At 37.6% G+C, this 16,123-nt stretch overlaps 1 protein-coding gene across 5 annotated transcripts in view; it reads left to right on the top strand.

The window, feature by feature from the left end:
• The window catches only part of CDKL5 (cyclin dependent kinase like 5), a 141,975-nt gene that overhangs the window by 48,572 nt on the left and 77,280 nt on the right, over nt 1-16,123 (top strand). For all 5 annotated transcript variants that reach the window (XM_087757992.1, XM_087757988.1, XM_087757991.1 and 2 more), the window contains 2 exons: nt 3,158-3,388; nt 3,932-3,966. In XM_087757992.1, coding sequence (XP_087614118.1) covers nt 3,325-3,388; nt 3,932-3,966 — 99 coding nt within the window. In that variant the 5' untranslated portion in view covers nt 3,158-3,324. The remainder of the gene's footprint in view (nt 1-3,157; nt 3,389-3,931; nt 3,967-16,123) is intronic.

The following is a 16,123-nucleotide window of genomic DNA, read 5'->3' as shown; positions in this document are numbered from 1 at the left end:
GGTTTTCCTTGCTATTTTCAGTGTTCAGCTGGAAAGAATCCAGCCTGTCTCCACTAAGTTACAGAATAATGTAATTCTTGCTAGGGATAACTTTCTTGAAATTACTTTTTTGGTTAACACTCCTGGATTTTATTTTTTCTTTATTTTTATTATTACAGTTACTCACCCTGCCATTCACAAGACTGTTGTTCGTGGAGTTTGAGTTCAGATTCCCTGCAAGAATCAGTGATTTTAAAAACAGTCCTAACAAGGCCAGTGCCTTTCGAAAAGCAGAAAAATCCCAGAATGTTCAGTGGGTGCTGCCACGGAGCAAGTATTTTTAGCGGTTTCTTTTCAATCTTTCAGGAGCTTTTGAAGGCAAAGATCTCAAACAAGTATATACATCTTGTCTAGGGATTAGATGGGTCTAGCTGGTCTGAGGTCACTAATGTTGCAGGAGAGAACTAGTCTGAATTACTGCCGTGCTTGAGGTGTGTGGCAAAAGAGCTGGGACAAAAAGTGTTTGGGTGTGAATCCGTACTACTGCTGCATGCCACTTATCTTTTCATTAGCTCTCCATTTCAAGATTAGGTTCTCATGAAGTGCTCTCAGCAGCGTTGTGCGCCACGATGACTCTGGAGCTAGCACAGAATAGATGGGTCGGTCACTCTGGTGCAGTTTTCTTTTGGGATTCCCCCTGTACGTGCATCTGTATTACCTTTGCTGTCAGTCATGATGCACTTTGGGGAGAATTTGAGGAGCTGGTTTGTGTGTTTCTTAGGGCCAGTCGAAGTGCATCACTGATAGTGAATGAACATCGATAAGTGAGTTGACAGGCTTTTACCTTTAGGGAATTACGTGTGAATGCTGCTCTAGGTGCCATGCATCCAGGAGCACCAGTGTAACAAGCAATCAACTTTCTGTGGCTCTTACTTTTAATGAAGTGAAAAGGAGAACTGCACGATCGGTGGGGAGAAGATGATGTGTAGTGCTGAATTTCAGAAAGGAAGGTCAGCTGCTTGCAAATCTAACCTTTATTTCCCAATAAAAAAATACGGTACATACTGAATACACTTGCAGAAGTCTTAGGAAAAATAAAAATAGTGGATCACAAGCTGCAGGCCTGTATAGCTTTAAGTAGTTTATGAGAAATTTAGAAATTATGAATGAAGGAAAGAGGAAACTGCATCTAAATTTCTTGTTGAGTTTTTGATGCATTATCTCATAAGCTTCTCTGCTGTTTTGTCATAGATCCAAAAACTATTGTGTACAGTGTAAGGCAGAAAGACAACGTACAGTAATAACATTAGCAGATAAGTAATGAATGTTATCTCAAACTAATTTCTAGAAAGACTTGTCAATGAATGATGTTGGGAACCGAAGGAGCAGATTTGGTAATGTTACTGAATAGTGCTAATAGAAAACAGAATATATGTTTTCTGACTGTTCCTTTCTTTCCAGCAAGTATTTTTGCTGTTACGAACGTGGCTCACCTTTTTTCTTGTGTCTTGTTTGTGTTATGGCATTAATGGTTATTTCAAGGTCTCCATAATGGCATTCCTGTCGCTCAGCTGTGGCGTGGGGACAGCCGGCGGTGCCCGTGTGCCTGGCACCGGCCTGCTTCAGTAGAAAGCCGAAGCAGCTTAGGGCAGGCTCTGTTCTCATGCCGATGGGTGCAACTGAGCAGATGCTCCTGCTTTTCCAGGAGCTCACTTTTTTTAGTTCGTTACTGTAACCAGAAAGCCTGGACAAACAGCACGAAGGCTTTTGTGAGAAGGTGATGCCAAATGAGATAGGAGAGGAAGGGAAAGGAAAGAGTATTTTATACAATTCACAAGTGAAGAAAAAATTAGCTGATTACAATAGTAAATTAGGCCACTTAAATAACCCATTAAGGAGTGGGTAACTTTTAAAAACAAAAACCAACAAAAAACCCTACCCGTCCCTTTAATTTGGAAGTTTGTTTATTTTCAAAGTTTGTTTCCAAAATGGTGCGTTGATTAACTCTAAAGTTGCTTCTAAAATAACAAAACCCCCCAAATTATCTCCCCATGTCTTGCTGAGGCTAGCGTCACTGTGATTTCCCTCCACCCTTGAGTCGTCCTTTTTGTTATGTGTGACGTAGTCAACACAGGGCTTCAGGCCAGCACCCCTAGCTTATAGTGAAATACCAACAAGGCTTCCCGTTTGTGTGAGCTGAACCCAGTTTCATTAGGTCCCACTAACCCATTACACATAAGTTAATGAAATGAATTAAATTCTGTCCTGCCATCTTGTTCCTTATGAGTAGTCCTGTTCTTGGAGCACTGGAAATTATGTATTTCCAATTCGTGGTGAAGCTATTTTAGTTTTTTTCTCATTTTTGAATGTGGGATGTACGCCTTTAATGTTCAGGGAAAAAATGCAGTCTGAATTAGCAAAACCAAACTTCGGTGTGTTTAGTTTATCAGATTCCTAAGATTATAGGAGAGAAGTGGTGAGCCTATAACAGACAGACACAAAAAACTTTGGTTTTTTCCCTGAGTATAGTTGCTTGATTTGATGGATTACTTCAGTGTGTGGAAAACGTGGAAAAAAATGTTTGAAAACATTTTTTTTCTGTTTATTACATTTCCATTAAATAAGCTGATAATGGAAATAATTTTCTAAATCTGATTGCTAGTCAGCCTAGCAAATAATTTCTTTTTTTTTTTTTTTAAACAATCACAGAAAATAGTAGAAGAAGATTATTTTCTGTTGTTTAGTGTTCTTTCTACCTTATCCTTTTTGTCATTACAGTGGACAAATAATAAATTGACTAAACACAATTTGTTTTTATACCTAGCTGTCAACATACACCAAACTGAGAACATAAGTAATTATAAGAGTATTTTTGCTCACTGAGGTAGTTCCTATCAACATTTTTGTTTGCTTCTGTCCTGTAGAAATTAACTTCATGTAAGTTGATTATTATTGTAATAGACATCCTAAGTATGGGATTACAAGGCCAGCTGTTCTGTCAGATATATGTTCTTAATAGGTTCTGTCCATTATACATGCAGCTAAGCTCTCTTGATCGTAAAATGAAGACGTAAATTAATTTTCTGTTAGACAATATTGGTGTGATCTATATATACCACTGCGTGCTCTTACTGAAATAAAACAAAGTACTAATTACATTATTCTCTTCTTTCCCCAGGAAGCTACTGACTGCCTAAAAATTAAGAAAAGGTGTGAGAAGTCTGGTTGATCAAGGTGGAATTTTTTTTTTCCAAGAGCCTTTTCACAATTGCCTTTTGCAAAATCTTTGGACGCTCCCCATTGTGCCATGTTTTGTGGCTCTCACCGTAAGAGGAATTTGTCTTGATGAAGATTCCTAACATTGGTAATGTGATGAATAAATTTGAGATCCTTGGGGTTGTAGGTGAAGGTAAGTAGTATCTTAATAAAAAATTAATTAGAATTTTATATAGATTTGACTTAGTTCTCTTGATGGTAGTAAGTTTTCATCTACAAAATATTGCTTGTATGCAAATCTTAAGAAACATCAGTTTATTCTCTACAGCTCCTTCTAATTCCATTCTCAGATGGAAGGAGAAGTTTGGAAGATGAAAGAAAAGGAAGAGAAATGGGACAGCTTTGTGTTTTGGGGAGGGAGTGTTTGGTTTATTTTAAAAGTTTACTATATTAATTTCTCTGTAGTAATAGTGGGGAGATGCAAGTTAGCAAACTTCTCTGCAAGTATGTTTAAAAAAAATAATTTCAGCATTTTAAAATCCATTTGCTTTCAAGCAGTTTTTATAAAATTGTTTCAGTGCACAGAAATTTAGTATGGTACTTGTATGTGCAAGTTCTGCATAATAATAGTGGGAACAATATTATTTCTATAGCCAGGAAGTGACTGAAGACTGTTTTATCTTGCTGCTTTTTTGTCTGCTTTGAGATGGTTTATCTCTTTTCTTCCTTGTTTCAGGAGCCTATGGCGTTGTACTTAAATGCAGACACAAGGTAAGTAAATTGCTTTAAGTCAGAGATAAATGTTCCTATTTGGGTGAAACAATGACTTGATGAGAACTGAGATGTTCCTGTGTATGAGATACAGCAGCTGGGCTGGGCTTTTCCTTGCAGTCAGTTATTCAGTTTTTTAATTGCAGTACTCTCAGAGGAAATGGCTACATCTGGTACCAAACCTCCGTTTTTTGGTGTTTAATATTTGTCTGAGATATATGAAGTATTACTAATGTTTCATTAATCTAAACTAAGAGAGGTTTTTTTTTTTTTAAAAATAAAAGTTGTTTTGGAATGCAGTTTACGCTCAAACAGTCTCAATTAGAATGTCACATTAATGGCCAAATACTGCTCTATAAGCACTTACCTGTCTTGTGGGGGGAGGGAGTGGGATCCATGTGGAATTTCTACAGCTGTTGGACAGTCAAACTGCGGTAAGAAAGCACTGACTCTTATGCTTGTTGATTTTAATTTGGAAGTAAAAAAGGAAAGAAAAAACCCTGTTTCAGACAAAAATGAAGTCTGGCAACCTGTCTACACTATTTTAACTACTGTGTAAGCTGGGTGTATCTGAACTTGCTGCTCATCAACAGGGAACTCTGACATGAACTACTTGGCTGTCTTTGAAGCTGCAGTGTAGTCATGTAACAAAATAACTTCTCTGAAGCAAAACATTTCAGAATCATAGACGGATTCATTTGTAGTGATCCAAGAATATATAAAAGTTTTTGTATGTAGTTCATAGCTTTTTCTAGAAAAAGTTAACACTGTGCAAGAGGGCCTGTGTTCCTGTGGTGACTTTTAGCATGTACACAGAAGGATTTTTACACAGGTCATATATTTGGAGTGGTTTACACTATTACACTGACTTAAAGTTAAAAAAGGAAAAAAAAAGGATCTTTCCAAGTTCTAATTATCTCAAGCTGATGCCTTGTCAGGCTTGGGGGAGACTATAACACTCAATAGAATGGCTTTGGTAAATTGAATATTTTTAGATAGTTACGGAATAATAATTCAGGGCAAATAGTTTGAGAGCACCTGGGTAGTGACAATACAGTTTATACTAGGCAGCTCTCTTCTTTATGGAAGGTAACCTCGCCAAAACTTAAGAAGTTTCTAGGATTTCCTGCAGGGCTGAGTGAAATTTAAGCTCTGCATGTCTTTAGTCATGTCCCCATCTGAAAGAGTTCAGTACTCTAAGAGTATAGTGTAACAGCAGGGTAATGTGTTGTCTGAGTTCCTATAGGAATACCTTATGGTGTACTGTACAGATGACTAGAAAGGAAAGGCTTTTCTTTAGCAGAGGCAGGGGAGGTGCTTCTTCCTACAGCTTACAGTGTAATGACGCTGACTTGCTTGTGAGGATCTAAATTTTTAGGTGGTCACACCATTTTTTTCTGCAGATTCAAGCTTAATCAAAACAACTGTATTCAAGTTCTAAAACAAAGTGGTATTTATTAAAGCTTTGAGCAAGGGGGTTTACTAAGACCTAGGGTTTCCAGTATTTGGAGATCTAAAGAAAAGGCGAGGTATGTTGCTATTTTAAGTTTACTGATTTATGATTCTCACTTACTTAAAACAAGCTGTACCCAGCCTCTAAGAGCAGATTACTTTAGGGGCTATCTGATTTACCGAAAAAGAATAACTATCTAAAATGGAAATTTCTACCAAACCATGATAACAAAGGTTGTGCATTAAGAAAAACTACTTGTATACAAAGGAAGAAAAAACGTATTGCAGGATGGTATATGTAGTTGTTCTCCTTGATCAAGAACTGTTTTTTAATACAACTTTCCTACTTCTATGGGAAAACAGAGATTTAATTCACTTTCATGAAGTCTTAACAGAATTACTGGGAAATGCAATGATATGTGGGATTTTTTACTGTTTGGCTGCTGATGGACATACTTTTTTTAGTATGGATGAAGAAAGTAATAAGTTCTTCCACATGATCTGTCTGCAGGTAGCACAGTTGAACTTTGAGTGCATAGCATAGTAAGTCTATTTAGCACCACCTAAGAAGCCCAGAAACAGCATAAAAACTAGAGAATGTTGCAGTATTTTTAACATATGTATGGTATATACCAGGCCGTCCTTGGTCATGTTCCCTCAGCATGTATTGCTTTTCTTTTTGTGCAAAGCTAGCAATTATGTCTAAGAATTTGAATGTAGAAGTATTCATATGCATCTTTGTAAATAGTGGTAACATGCCAGGATCAAATTCTCAGCTATTGTAGGTCAATGTGTCTCCATTGTAAGAGGGTAAATTTTGTGTGAAATGAGGAGCTGGCCCCTAATTGCAACAATTTTCCAACATATAATCCACTAGTGCTTCAATAAATATGTAGTTTTTTGCCCCAGTGCATTTCATTGGCATGTGTATATGGATTTAAATTGGAGAGAATGGCATAAGGAACAAATACCTTGTCATTATTATATGCATTTTTTCTTTGCTAAGGGAACATTATTAGAAAAGCTAAAGTAGCTCCTCTAGAATGACTGTGTTTACATTATTATACAGCATGTTTTTATCACGAATCCTTTATTGCTAATTGTGGTTTGTGCATAAGGATTACTTGTTTATCTGTTTTTTGGGTTTTTTTCCTGGTGTGAAGCTAATAAAAATAATGTTGAGATAAAGCAGATCTGATGTTCTAAAAAGCTTTTTTCTGGGTTGGTTTTTTTTTTTCTTTTAATGAGAGGACTTTTCATAAGGAGATATACTGGAGTACATTGTGCTTGAAAGCACTGGAAATATATTTCATATTCACAAACTATTAAAATAGGCTGTCTTGGCTTATTTGCTGGATCTCAGCTATGTTTTCTGAAAAGAAAAGCCACTTGAACAGTTCAGTCAGAGATCATGGCTGAGGAAAAGAATTTTTGCTTATGTTTCAGACTTGTCAAATATTTGCCCTTTAAATAAAACCACTGTCACCTTTACTTTGCAATGTGGGCCTGCAGCTTCATGCAGAGTTATCCTTTGCTAATAGGGACTTAGGCACAAGTATTAGGAGGACTCTGACATCAGATACAAAGCTAATAGGACAATATTGTGACTTAAAATCAGTAAAATGATAGGAAGGTGCTGTGGGAAAGCCATAGGTGTCCAAAGACAGGCACACTGAAGAAAGAAGCCTAGAGGAAAAAATTAAGCTGAAAGTGTGAAAAGGGAAGGTATTGATATACTGAGAGATAATAAACTGTGTATATAGGGGAAACATTGAAAATTGTAGTTGGAAGTAGGAGGAGTTTGTAGAAATGAGGTGAATACATCCTTGGATGACTGAGATAAGTGGAGACTGTGTCTGGGTAGGCAAGGTGATGACACTGGAACAGGGGGCCATTCGTTAGGATGAGGCAGAGCTCACCACAGGGCCAGGCTGGAGACGAAGAAGGATTCATACTAGCAGGCAAACAAGCTAAAGATGTTCTACTAATGCTTTGAAAGCAGTGATTCTAACTTCTGCTTTAGCTCCTATCCACAGAGCATGCATAGTGGTTTGCTTTATCTAACCAGGGTTTTATCAATGTTCAGTTAAATGTTTGAGAAGGACACAGGTGCAAGTCTGTAAAAAATAATGTTGTTTTTTCCTTCAGAGCAGGATTTCATTATTATCTGGTAAATAAGGAGTAGACTGCATCTTAATAAATGAGCATGAAACACCTAGACACATAAAGCTGATCATTATATAGATAACAAAGTGTGGTAGCTGATGGTTTTCCACTTTTAGACCTGCTGGTGTGAGGAGCTGGCAGAAACTTGCAGGAAAAAAACACTGAAAATGTGCAAAAGGGAAGATGCCTACATACATATATCTGTATGTATAAATGTATGGGTTTTTTTAGGTTAGCTAGGTGTGCAGGAAGGTGTGTGGTGATGCAAATTCTCGAAAAGCATGGTAGAAATTTATGAATTCTCCTAGACTTAGCCTTTCTCTTGCTACGTGCTGTGTGTTATCAGAGTCCTTGGAGCCTGAGGGGATACAGTTTAATGATTTAGAAATTTAATGCCAGTTGTTCTTATATGTACAACATCTCCTGCCTAATAAGATGTTTTTTCTGGTCTTTTATTTTAGAAGTGTGTCTGGTTTTGGTTGTTCTTTCTGGTATCGGTATTTTATACCTTTTTCTTTAGGAAAAACATCACTGAATTCCCTTATTAAAAACAAACAAAAAGAAACGTTAGTTTACAGACTCATTTGGCCACTTCGGTACATTGAAGAATAATGAAGAATAACCTTTTTAATAGGTTTAATACTTCTAGGCAATTTCCTCTTAGCCTAGTATTTAATTTTGTCTTGTTTGAGCCTTCGGTAATATTCTTGCATTGTCTTCTGATAAGTTTTGTGTGTGTCTCAGAATATCCGAAAGAAATATTTACTGACCTCTTAAATAAAGATATAGTTCACTCATTAGAAAATATAATGCATATGCGTATGTAACAATCATTAGATTTCATTTGAGTATCTCAGCCTTTTCCATGTCTTTTATCACTAGATCCCGTACTGACCAGCAGGGTCACAGTTTCCTTAGTTTTCCCTTTGAAACCAATGTTTTTCTGTTCCTCCAGGTAGCCCATCTCTACTTCTGCACTCTTTGCAGTACTTGTTTGTATTTCAGCTCAGTCAGGAATTCCCCATTTACCCATACTGGCCAACTCAAGAAACTTTTCCCAGCTTACTGCGTGTTGGAGTGGGCCATTCCTGTGCTTTGAGGAAGCCACCCTTGTAGAACAACCATCCCTCCTAGGCCCCTTTACCCTTTAGGGCTGTCTCTAAGCAGATCCTTGAACAAGGTGAAATCTGTTCTATTGAAGGTCCAGGATTGTAATTCTACTGTCCCTCTTTCTTAATTCTTTCAGGATCTTAAATTCCACTATATTATGGTGTTTTACATCAGGAGATGCTGGTCAGTTGTAATCCCAGTAAGAAAAGCACTCAGACTCTGTAAAGTGTCATGTAAAGTGCTATTTTTTTATAGTGTTAGCTTTAATAAAGTAAAAATGGTACAGGTAGTCTTACATCCCTTTAGATGCCGGGAACCTTGAGTTGTGCAGCATCAAATGGGCTTCTGGTCGGGGCGCAGCATACTGTGCACACTGCGTCTGTAAGAAGGGGTTACCCCATTTTCATTATTCAAGCTATTGGAGGATTTTCTTACAAGAAAACCCTATTAATCGTTTCTACTGTCAACCAGAATGGGTGTTGAAGTGCAAACTTCTTGCTGTGCTTTTAGGTTAAAGGCAAGGCCACGCAGGTGATGTAGTTGCAGGTGCTGAGTGGGAGGTGCCTGCAGGCGCCTCTGTTATGGCGAGCTGGCTGAGTGTGTCCTGCGGCCAAGGGACTTGCGCAGCACAGGCCTGGGCTTCCCCAGGCGAACTCTGGTGTGGATCACGAACTCCTCGATGTACAGTCGTCTTGTGGTCAGGGTGGCTACACATTGTCACTGCCTCTTAGGTTATCATCAACTTTCACATTCCTATTGGTTTATGGGTCAGTTGTGTGAAGAAATTGCCTTCTGCATCTTCCAGAAATCTCCTGGTTGTCTCCATTGTGCTGTATTACCCTTGCAGCAGATGTTGTAGTGCTCCAAGCCCTCCGTGAACACTGGACTTTAATGTAAGGCTTCCCTTAAGAAGGCTTTATCTATTTTCCTCTCTTGATCAGGTGCTTTGAAGCAGATGTCCACCCTAATGTCACCTGTGTTGTTCTGTCCTCTTAACCCTCACACAAAAAATTTTGACTTTTTTCTTACCTATTTCAAAGCAAATATCCATGCATTCAAGCCTCCCTTTCCTTTGCAAGAATCTCCTTGCCCTAGCTCATCCTCCTCAAAATATCCTGAGTCTGTTCGTGGTCATGCAAGCTATCCCACCACATCTGTAATCCTAATGAGTGATTTCATCATCTGGGATGACAGGTAGTAGTTCAGATAACGCATATTTCTATAACTGTGCACTGACTCCTAGTTCCTCCTGTTTCTTTCCCGTGATGCTCGCATTTTGTGTGCAGGCACCTGGGACCTGGTCATGCTGCTCTCACAGAGGGAATGAGAGCTTCATACTCATAGAAAATTTGGGGTCTCCGATGTTATCATAAAAACGGAGTTCTGAATTTGCCTGGTAGATGTTAGAATCCCTTCTCCGACAATGATATTAACATTGTCTTACTCTTCTCACTGGACATGTGCTAACCCTTCTTTTTATGTTGATCAGTTTCTCTTTAGTGTCAAAATTAAAAGGTAAGTGTACTTGTTTGTAAAAGTTGTGTTTATCTTCAGCGTGTTGTGTTTTCTGACATTCTTGCTTTAGATCTGGCTTTCGAGGATCCTTAGCTCTCCACCATGTGTTAAGGCAAGTGCTTGGACTGAAGAATAGAGTCTTCATTGCAGTTTATCTTCAACTTTTTTCCGCTATTATCTTCTGTACTGAATTGGATACAACTCTTTTTTCTTTTACTTCTGGATTTGACTGATTTGACAGTAGCTCTCGTTTGGATGACTGAGAAATGAAATGATGAGTAAATGAAAAATCTGAGTTCCCAAACTAAGTACAGATTACTGTATGCATTTTTTTCCCCTGAACATTGTAATCTTTCGTATGATGGAGGTAGTGTAAGCTGTTTTCAGATTTTGACTACTCAGCTAGAGAATAAACGAGCACGGTCTGGTATTTGAACCCCAGAATACTAGCTGTGCTGATTGAGAAGTTTCTGGTTCTTGGTGTTTGTATTTCACTAAACTTTTTGTAATACTGTGAGTTAAGGAGAGGTATTTCTATCTGCTTTTGACAGAGATAGATACTAGGTACAATATTGCTATTCAACATTTTAATGACTGATCTGAAGGTAAATATGAAAGTACTGCTGCTAAAAGTTATGGCAAACAGACTGCAGTGGTAAGCAATAGAAGATAATAATGCAGAGCACTTAGCATTACGTGACAAGTGATTCAATTCAGGTAAAGCATATTTTAAATATTTGTATTTCTTCATATACAATTGACTTTCAAAATTAGAACCTTCCAGCAAAATTTGAATTATGTTAGGAGCATTTTGAGCACTCAGTTTTATCATTTCAGAGTAAAGCTGAAAGCTGAGTAATGCATAGACTTTTTCCAATTTACTACTCTGATATACACAAGAATGGTCATTTTGAGTCAGATGAGTTCAGCTAGCTCAGTATCTTAAAAGTGACTTTGTTAGAGGTAAACAATGGATTAAGAACAGGGCAGGCATGTTGCAATACTCCCTTACAGTATTCACAGTCTCTAATTGGTACAGTGCTACTAGAAAGTCATTATCACCAGAATATTCTAGCAGAGATTATGCCAGCAGTGTATTTTTTGCTACCTTATCCTGTGCCTGAAGGCATCTCTCCTTTAAGTCTTCTACTTGCCTGTGCGTACTGTTTAAAGTATTAACTGATATTTCTGTATACTGTGTAAAGTATTCTGTCCTTACGCATTTTTTAATATACCATCAATTTACATATAACTATCCTTCACCTAAAACCAGGTAAAAAGTACAGTGCCAAATCCTACTGATTTATGTCAAAGATGTCACATATTCTCTCACTGTTACTATTGCTATCTCGTTGCTGCCTCTATTTGGTTATGTCCTAAAAATTTTGCTGATCTTTTTCTTTGATTTTTGTATGCAATTAAAAGCAACATTGCTAATTTTCACGATCAAATGTGTTTTGGCTCTGTGGCAAGATTTTTGTTTTTAATCATGGCCGAGGGTTAATCTCTGGGCGGCATACCATTTTCTTTCAGTAATGGCAGCTTACCTATGGAGGATTATTGGACTTAATGCTGTTGTTCCTCAGGCTAAAGCACCAACTCACGGATGTGTTCTTGTGCCAAAACGTGTGTGAAATACATACAGTGAACATGAGACCTGTATTGAGCTTCTGAAGTGTGCCAGTAGTAAATGTTTGCAGTAGTCAGAGTTAAGATCTGTCTTGAGTATCACATGAGGAAAATAGAGCTATTAGGCAAGCTGTAGTGCTGAAAATCATATTAACTCTTTAATAACCGTTTTCTTCAACTTCACCATTAGGCAATGAATAACCTTTTGAATTCCTTAGAGAATTCTGGTTTGAAATATTAGGTATATAGTATTTCTTTCATGGGCTTCCATACTCTGCTTCCATGGCATTCCCTTGAGTGCAGCAGTGAGAGGCGAGCTTCATTAGTGCTAATTCACTTTGGCTATCACCTTTCCTATATGTATATATAAATGACATGCAATGAACATCTATAACTGCTTACTGTGTAGGGTAGATGCTAATGTGGTATTGAAAGTTTCTAAAGCTTTCATTTTTCATTGATGCGTTTTGGCATTTGTCTATACCTGAACCTGAACCTGAACCTCTTCCGTAGCCCTCTCAGTTCCCTGTGGCAGGGGGAAACAGACAATCAGATTAGCATTGTATTAATATGTTTTAAATGTCACTGATGTCCTGATTTATACTAAACTATTTATTACTGATTTATACTAAACTAAGTGGAAGATTCATATGTGTACTGTTATTGTTCCAAAGATCAGGTAGTTGTGCAGAATGGAGGGTAGAAACTAAGTTGCTGAGATCCCACCGGTTGAGAAGACAGCTAACTATGTGGTCTCTCCTCCCCTCCCACCCACAAGGTGGGCTATAATAGTCTGTGTATCACAAGATTGCTGCCTTCTATTTCTTTTCTTCAAAATCTTATTCCCAAGTCTGTCTCTTTCTGCCATTTTTTTAAAAAGAGTTGTTTCTTAAGGTATCTCTTAATAAAAACCATTAAAGCACTAATTTTGAGGAAGCTATTCAACTCTAAAATGACTTACCAGCTCCAGTGGAAAAAAAAAAAAATAGGTCTCTGGTGTTGTCCCAGTTTCCTAGAAGTCTGAGTCCTGGGAATAACTGAAGTAAACACTTGTCTTTCACACTTTTAAGGTTATATAGGATGAGAGGATAAAGTAAGGTAGTCCCAGGTCTCCTTTTGATTGCTTTTGTTGTATTATGTTGTCTTCTGTCTGTTACTTCTGCTATAGATTGCTATGGTATGCTCTATTTCAAGGATTTTTTTTTTTTTATTTGTTTTTATATGAGCCCTTGCTATCTTATTCAGTCATGTACAATGATTTCTTTAAGAGGACCGGGCCAGGTTGTACAAAGTAGGCATGAAAATAAATGCATTAAATGTAATGGTTTTCATTATTCACATTGATCAGTCTGTCTGTAGCCACGTCAGTGGAACGGTGCTGCTTTCATGTCCGTAGTTGTGGTGTTTCCCTTTGATTCTTCTATGACAATCCAGACTGCTGTATGAAAGGTCCTTTGTAGGATACTCCATTCCCTTACCTCCTCCTTTGTCCTTGTCATGTTATGAGCCCTGCGCAGATGTGGGCGGTATTCAGTCTTCAGAATTGACGTTCCCTCCCTCCTTTCTCCCCAAAGGCTAATTTAGAAATGGAAGGTGCAGGGGAAAGATGAGAGAGAGAGAGCTTTCAGAGGGGAGAAACTAACTTGCTGTGGGAGGGGATACTAAGATTTTTATATTTTTTTTTTTCAGGTGTGTTGAATTTAAAGCAGTACAGTGCGAGGGTGTTACTTTCAGTGCCACAAATTAGGATGCCTTAAGTTGGCTTGGCTGTTATAACATTGGGTAACGGAATTTCATGCAGCACAAAGCTGGGATGCAGAGAGACCAGATGCTGCAGAAGTTCTTCAGAACAAGAAGGGGGAGGGAGAGAGACAGGTGATCACCCTTATACTCCAGTAACGCAGGAAACTGAAGAAGGCATAGAAGCCTGAGTTAAAAATAATGAGTGGTTCATCTTAGCTTGGGGAGGATATGTGAAATGTATTACTGATGGTTTTCAATTTAAGTTAAGTCAAAGATAAGTAATTTGTAACAGTCACAGTATCTCAGATCAGTATTTCTTTTAGTCACACAGCTTCTTCCAGTTTGTCGCACTAATGGCTCTAGATTAACCAGATGTCTGTTGCACTTCTCTTTTTCTTCTTAAAGAAACTCTGTCTGTCTTTTACATAATATGTTGCATGAATTCCTGCTATGGGTACTGGTTTGACTAAGTGAAAGGTTACTGCTTATGCCACGAATAACACTTTTCCTTGGAGTATTGCCAATAAATAAACATACTCCTTAGTAGTTGCTGCATACTCCCATCTGCAAACGGATTATATGTCATTACACTTGTGATAATACAGGAATCATTTAGACCTGCAGCAGTGTGTTCTGTGGCTGCCCCTAATGGCTTTCAATTGCAAACAGCTTGTAGTGCTATATCTCATTCTACTGCGCTTGTAAGTGAAATCTTATTTTTAAGTGTAGATGTGATGAGCACACAAAGCAAGACTATCCATACAAATTATTCTTTCTTGCAAAAAGTTGAAAATGTTATGCTGAAAATGAAAGTTTAAGAACCTGACTGCAGTATTTCTTAGAAGCAGTAGCAGAAGAAATTGAAATCGATGAGGATTTGAGACCTCATGTATGGTCTTGGGTCATTAGGAAAGTTGTGGTGCAGGCTAGGGAATTTTATAGTTAATGCAAATTAATATATGGGAGAAGGAACAACATATGGCTAATTATAGGACTGCATCTGTAGTAGTATGAACTTGCTTGAATATTGGATTACAGTCTAGCCTTGTCATCAAATTGCAAATTACTGTGTAGCATAATTGGTGCAAAGAAAATTGTATTTCTAAATTTTAGGCTAATTGTTTTCCTGCGAAGGATTCTTGTGGACTTCTTAAACTTTTGTAGGACATGTGAGCAGCTCTAAGAGTATTAGGTTAATCACTGATCTCTGAAAGCTCCATCTATCTAAATAAAGGCCAGTAAAATAGAGCACAGTTCAGTGTTTGAGAAGATCATTAATGTAGATTATTAAATGTACCATGGGTAAAAATGCATCTGGATCATCTAGCGGGCTTTCAAAATTATTTGTAGAAGCCACATTGGTCTAAAATGTTACTACACTAGTGTCTTGAATATACCAATTACATTAACTTATTTTCTTAATGGTTTTTGTGAATTTAAAGCCTTTTTTTAAGCCAGGACTCCTGGAAAAGGAACATTTGACAGTGTAGGTCAAGCATTGACAATAATAGTGAGAACTTTCCCAGCATTTCACTTTGTCTGAAAGCTATAGGCTCTTCTTGGCACACGTATTTTTTCATCAGTGAGGACTACAGTGTGTTTTTTAAATAGTAAGTTGTCCTTCTGAATGTCCTGGTTAAAGTAATTCAGTTTTCCATGATTACTCAGTTCTGTGTAACTCCTAATTGGTGGAATGCTTTCTTAAAAATATAGAAAACTTTATATTCTTTTTGAATAAACAGTCTTGAAATATGTAACTTCTTTTCAAGTATAGCAGTATTTACTTCTCATTCAAAGCCTGGACAACAATAAATGGGGGGGGAAAAAGGAAAGTCGTTTCCATTTATAACATTACAGCTGTTTGAAATGTGTACAAATGTGTAAAATTTCATGCAAAGAACTTAATAATTGCACTTACTGTATGTGGTGTTTGATCTCAGCTGGAAGCCTAAGGGACTAGACAAGCCTGGCATCAGGGCATGGTGATCAAGAAACTTTGGATACAGTGGGAGGCCAGACTGAGCTCTAGAACAGTGGCTGTTTTGTTAAGACTGCATAATGCTCAGTCTTTCTTCAACTGACAGCAGTTGTTACAGGTTTGCACAGAACTGGAAGCATTCTTTATGCTATCTAACCCTTATACATATATTACAATTCTGAAACTCTCCAGAACACATACTTCTTTTTTGCTATATTGAGCTGCACCTGGACAATAAAGCTCAGTGAGCCTCCTGCTTGCTTTTTATAAAGAATAGTGCGATTGCATGCTAGCTTCTCTTGTTCTAAAGGGTATCTATTTAAGCTTCTTCTAGTTTAATAGGAAAACCAAAACACCCTCTGGATTTATAAAGTATTTGCATTTTTATTATATCACCCCTGAATTATTTTAGCTTAGACGGCTAAATTTGACCAATCTTCATGCAAGTCCCTTTTAAATCCTAACACCTTACAACATAATGGCTTAACTTTGCCCATTATGAAAAAATCACCCACTTTATGGAATCCTATTTTCATTTTTCCAGATGTGTAGCAAAGTGAGGAT

The sequence above is a fragment of the Nipponia nippon genome, unplaced genomic scaffold (assembly GCF_047370975.1).
Source record: "Nipponia nippon isolate SJK-2023a ecotype South Korea unplaced genomic scaffold, ASM4737097v1 scaffold_2, whole genome shotgun sequence".
Classification (NCBI taxonomy): Eukaryota; Metazoa; Chordata; class Aves; order Pelecaniformes; family Threskiornithidae; genus Nipponia; species Nipponia nippon.
Note: the sequence above shows the minus strand (reverse complement) of the source record. Positions and strands in the feature narration are given on the sequence as shown.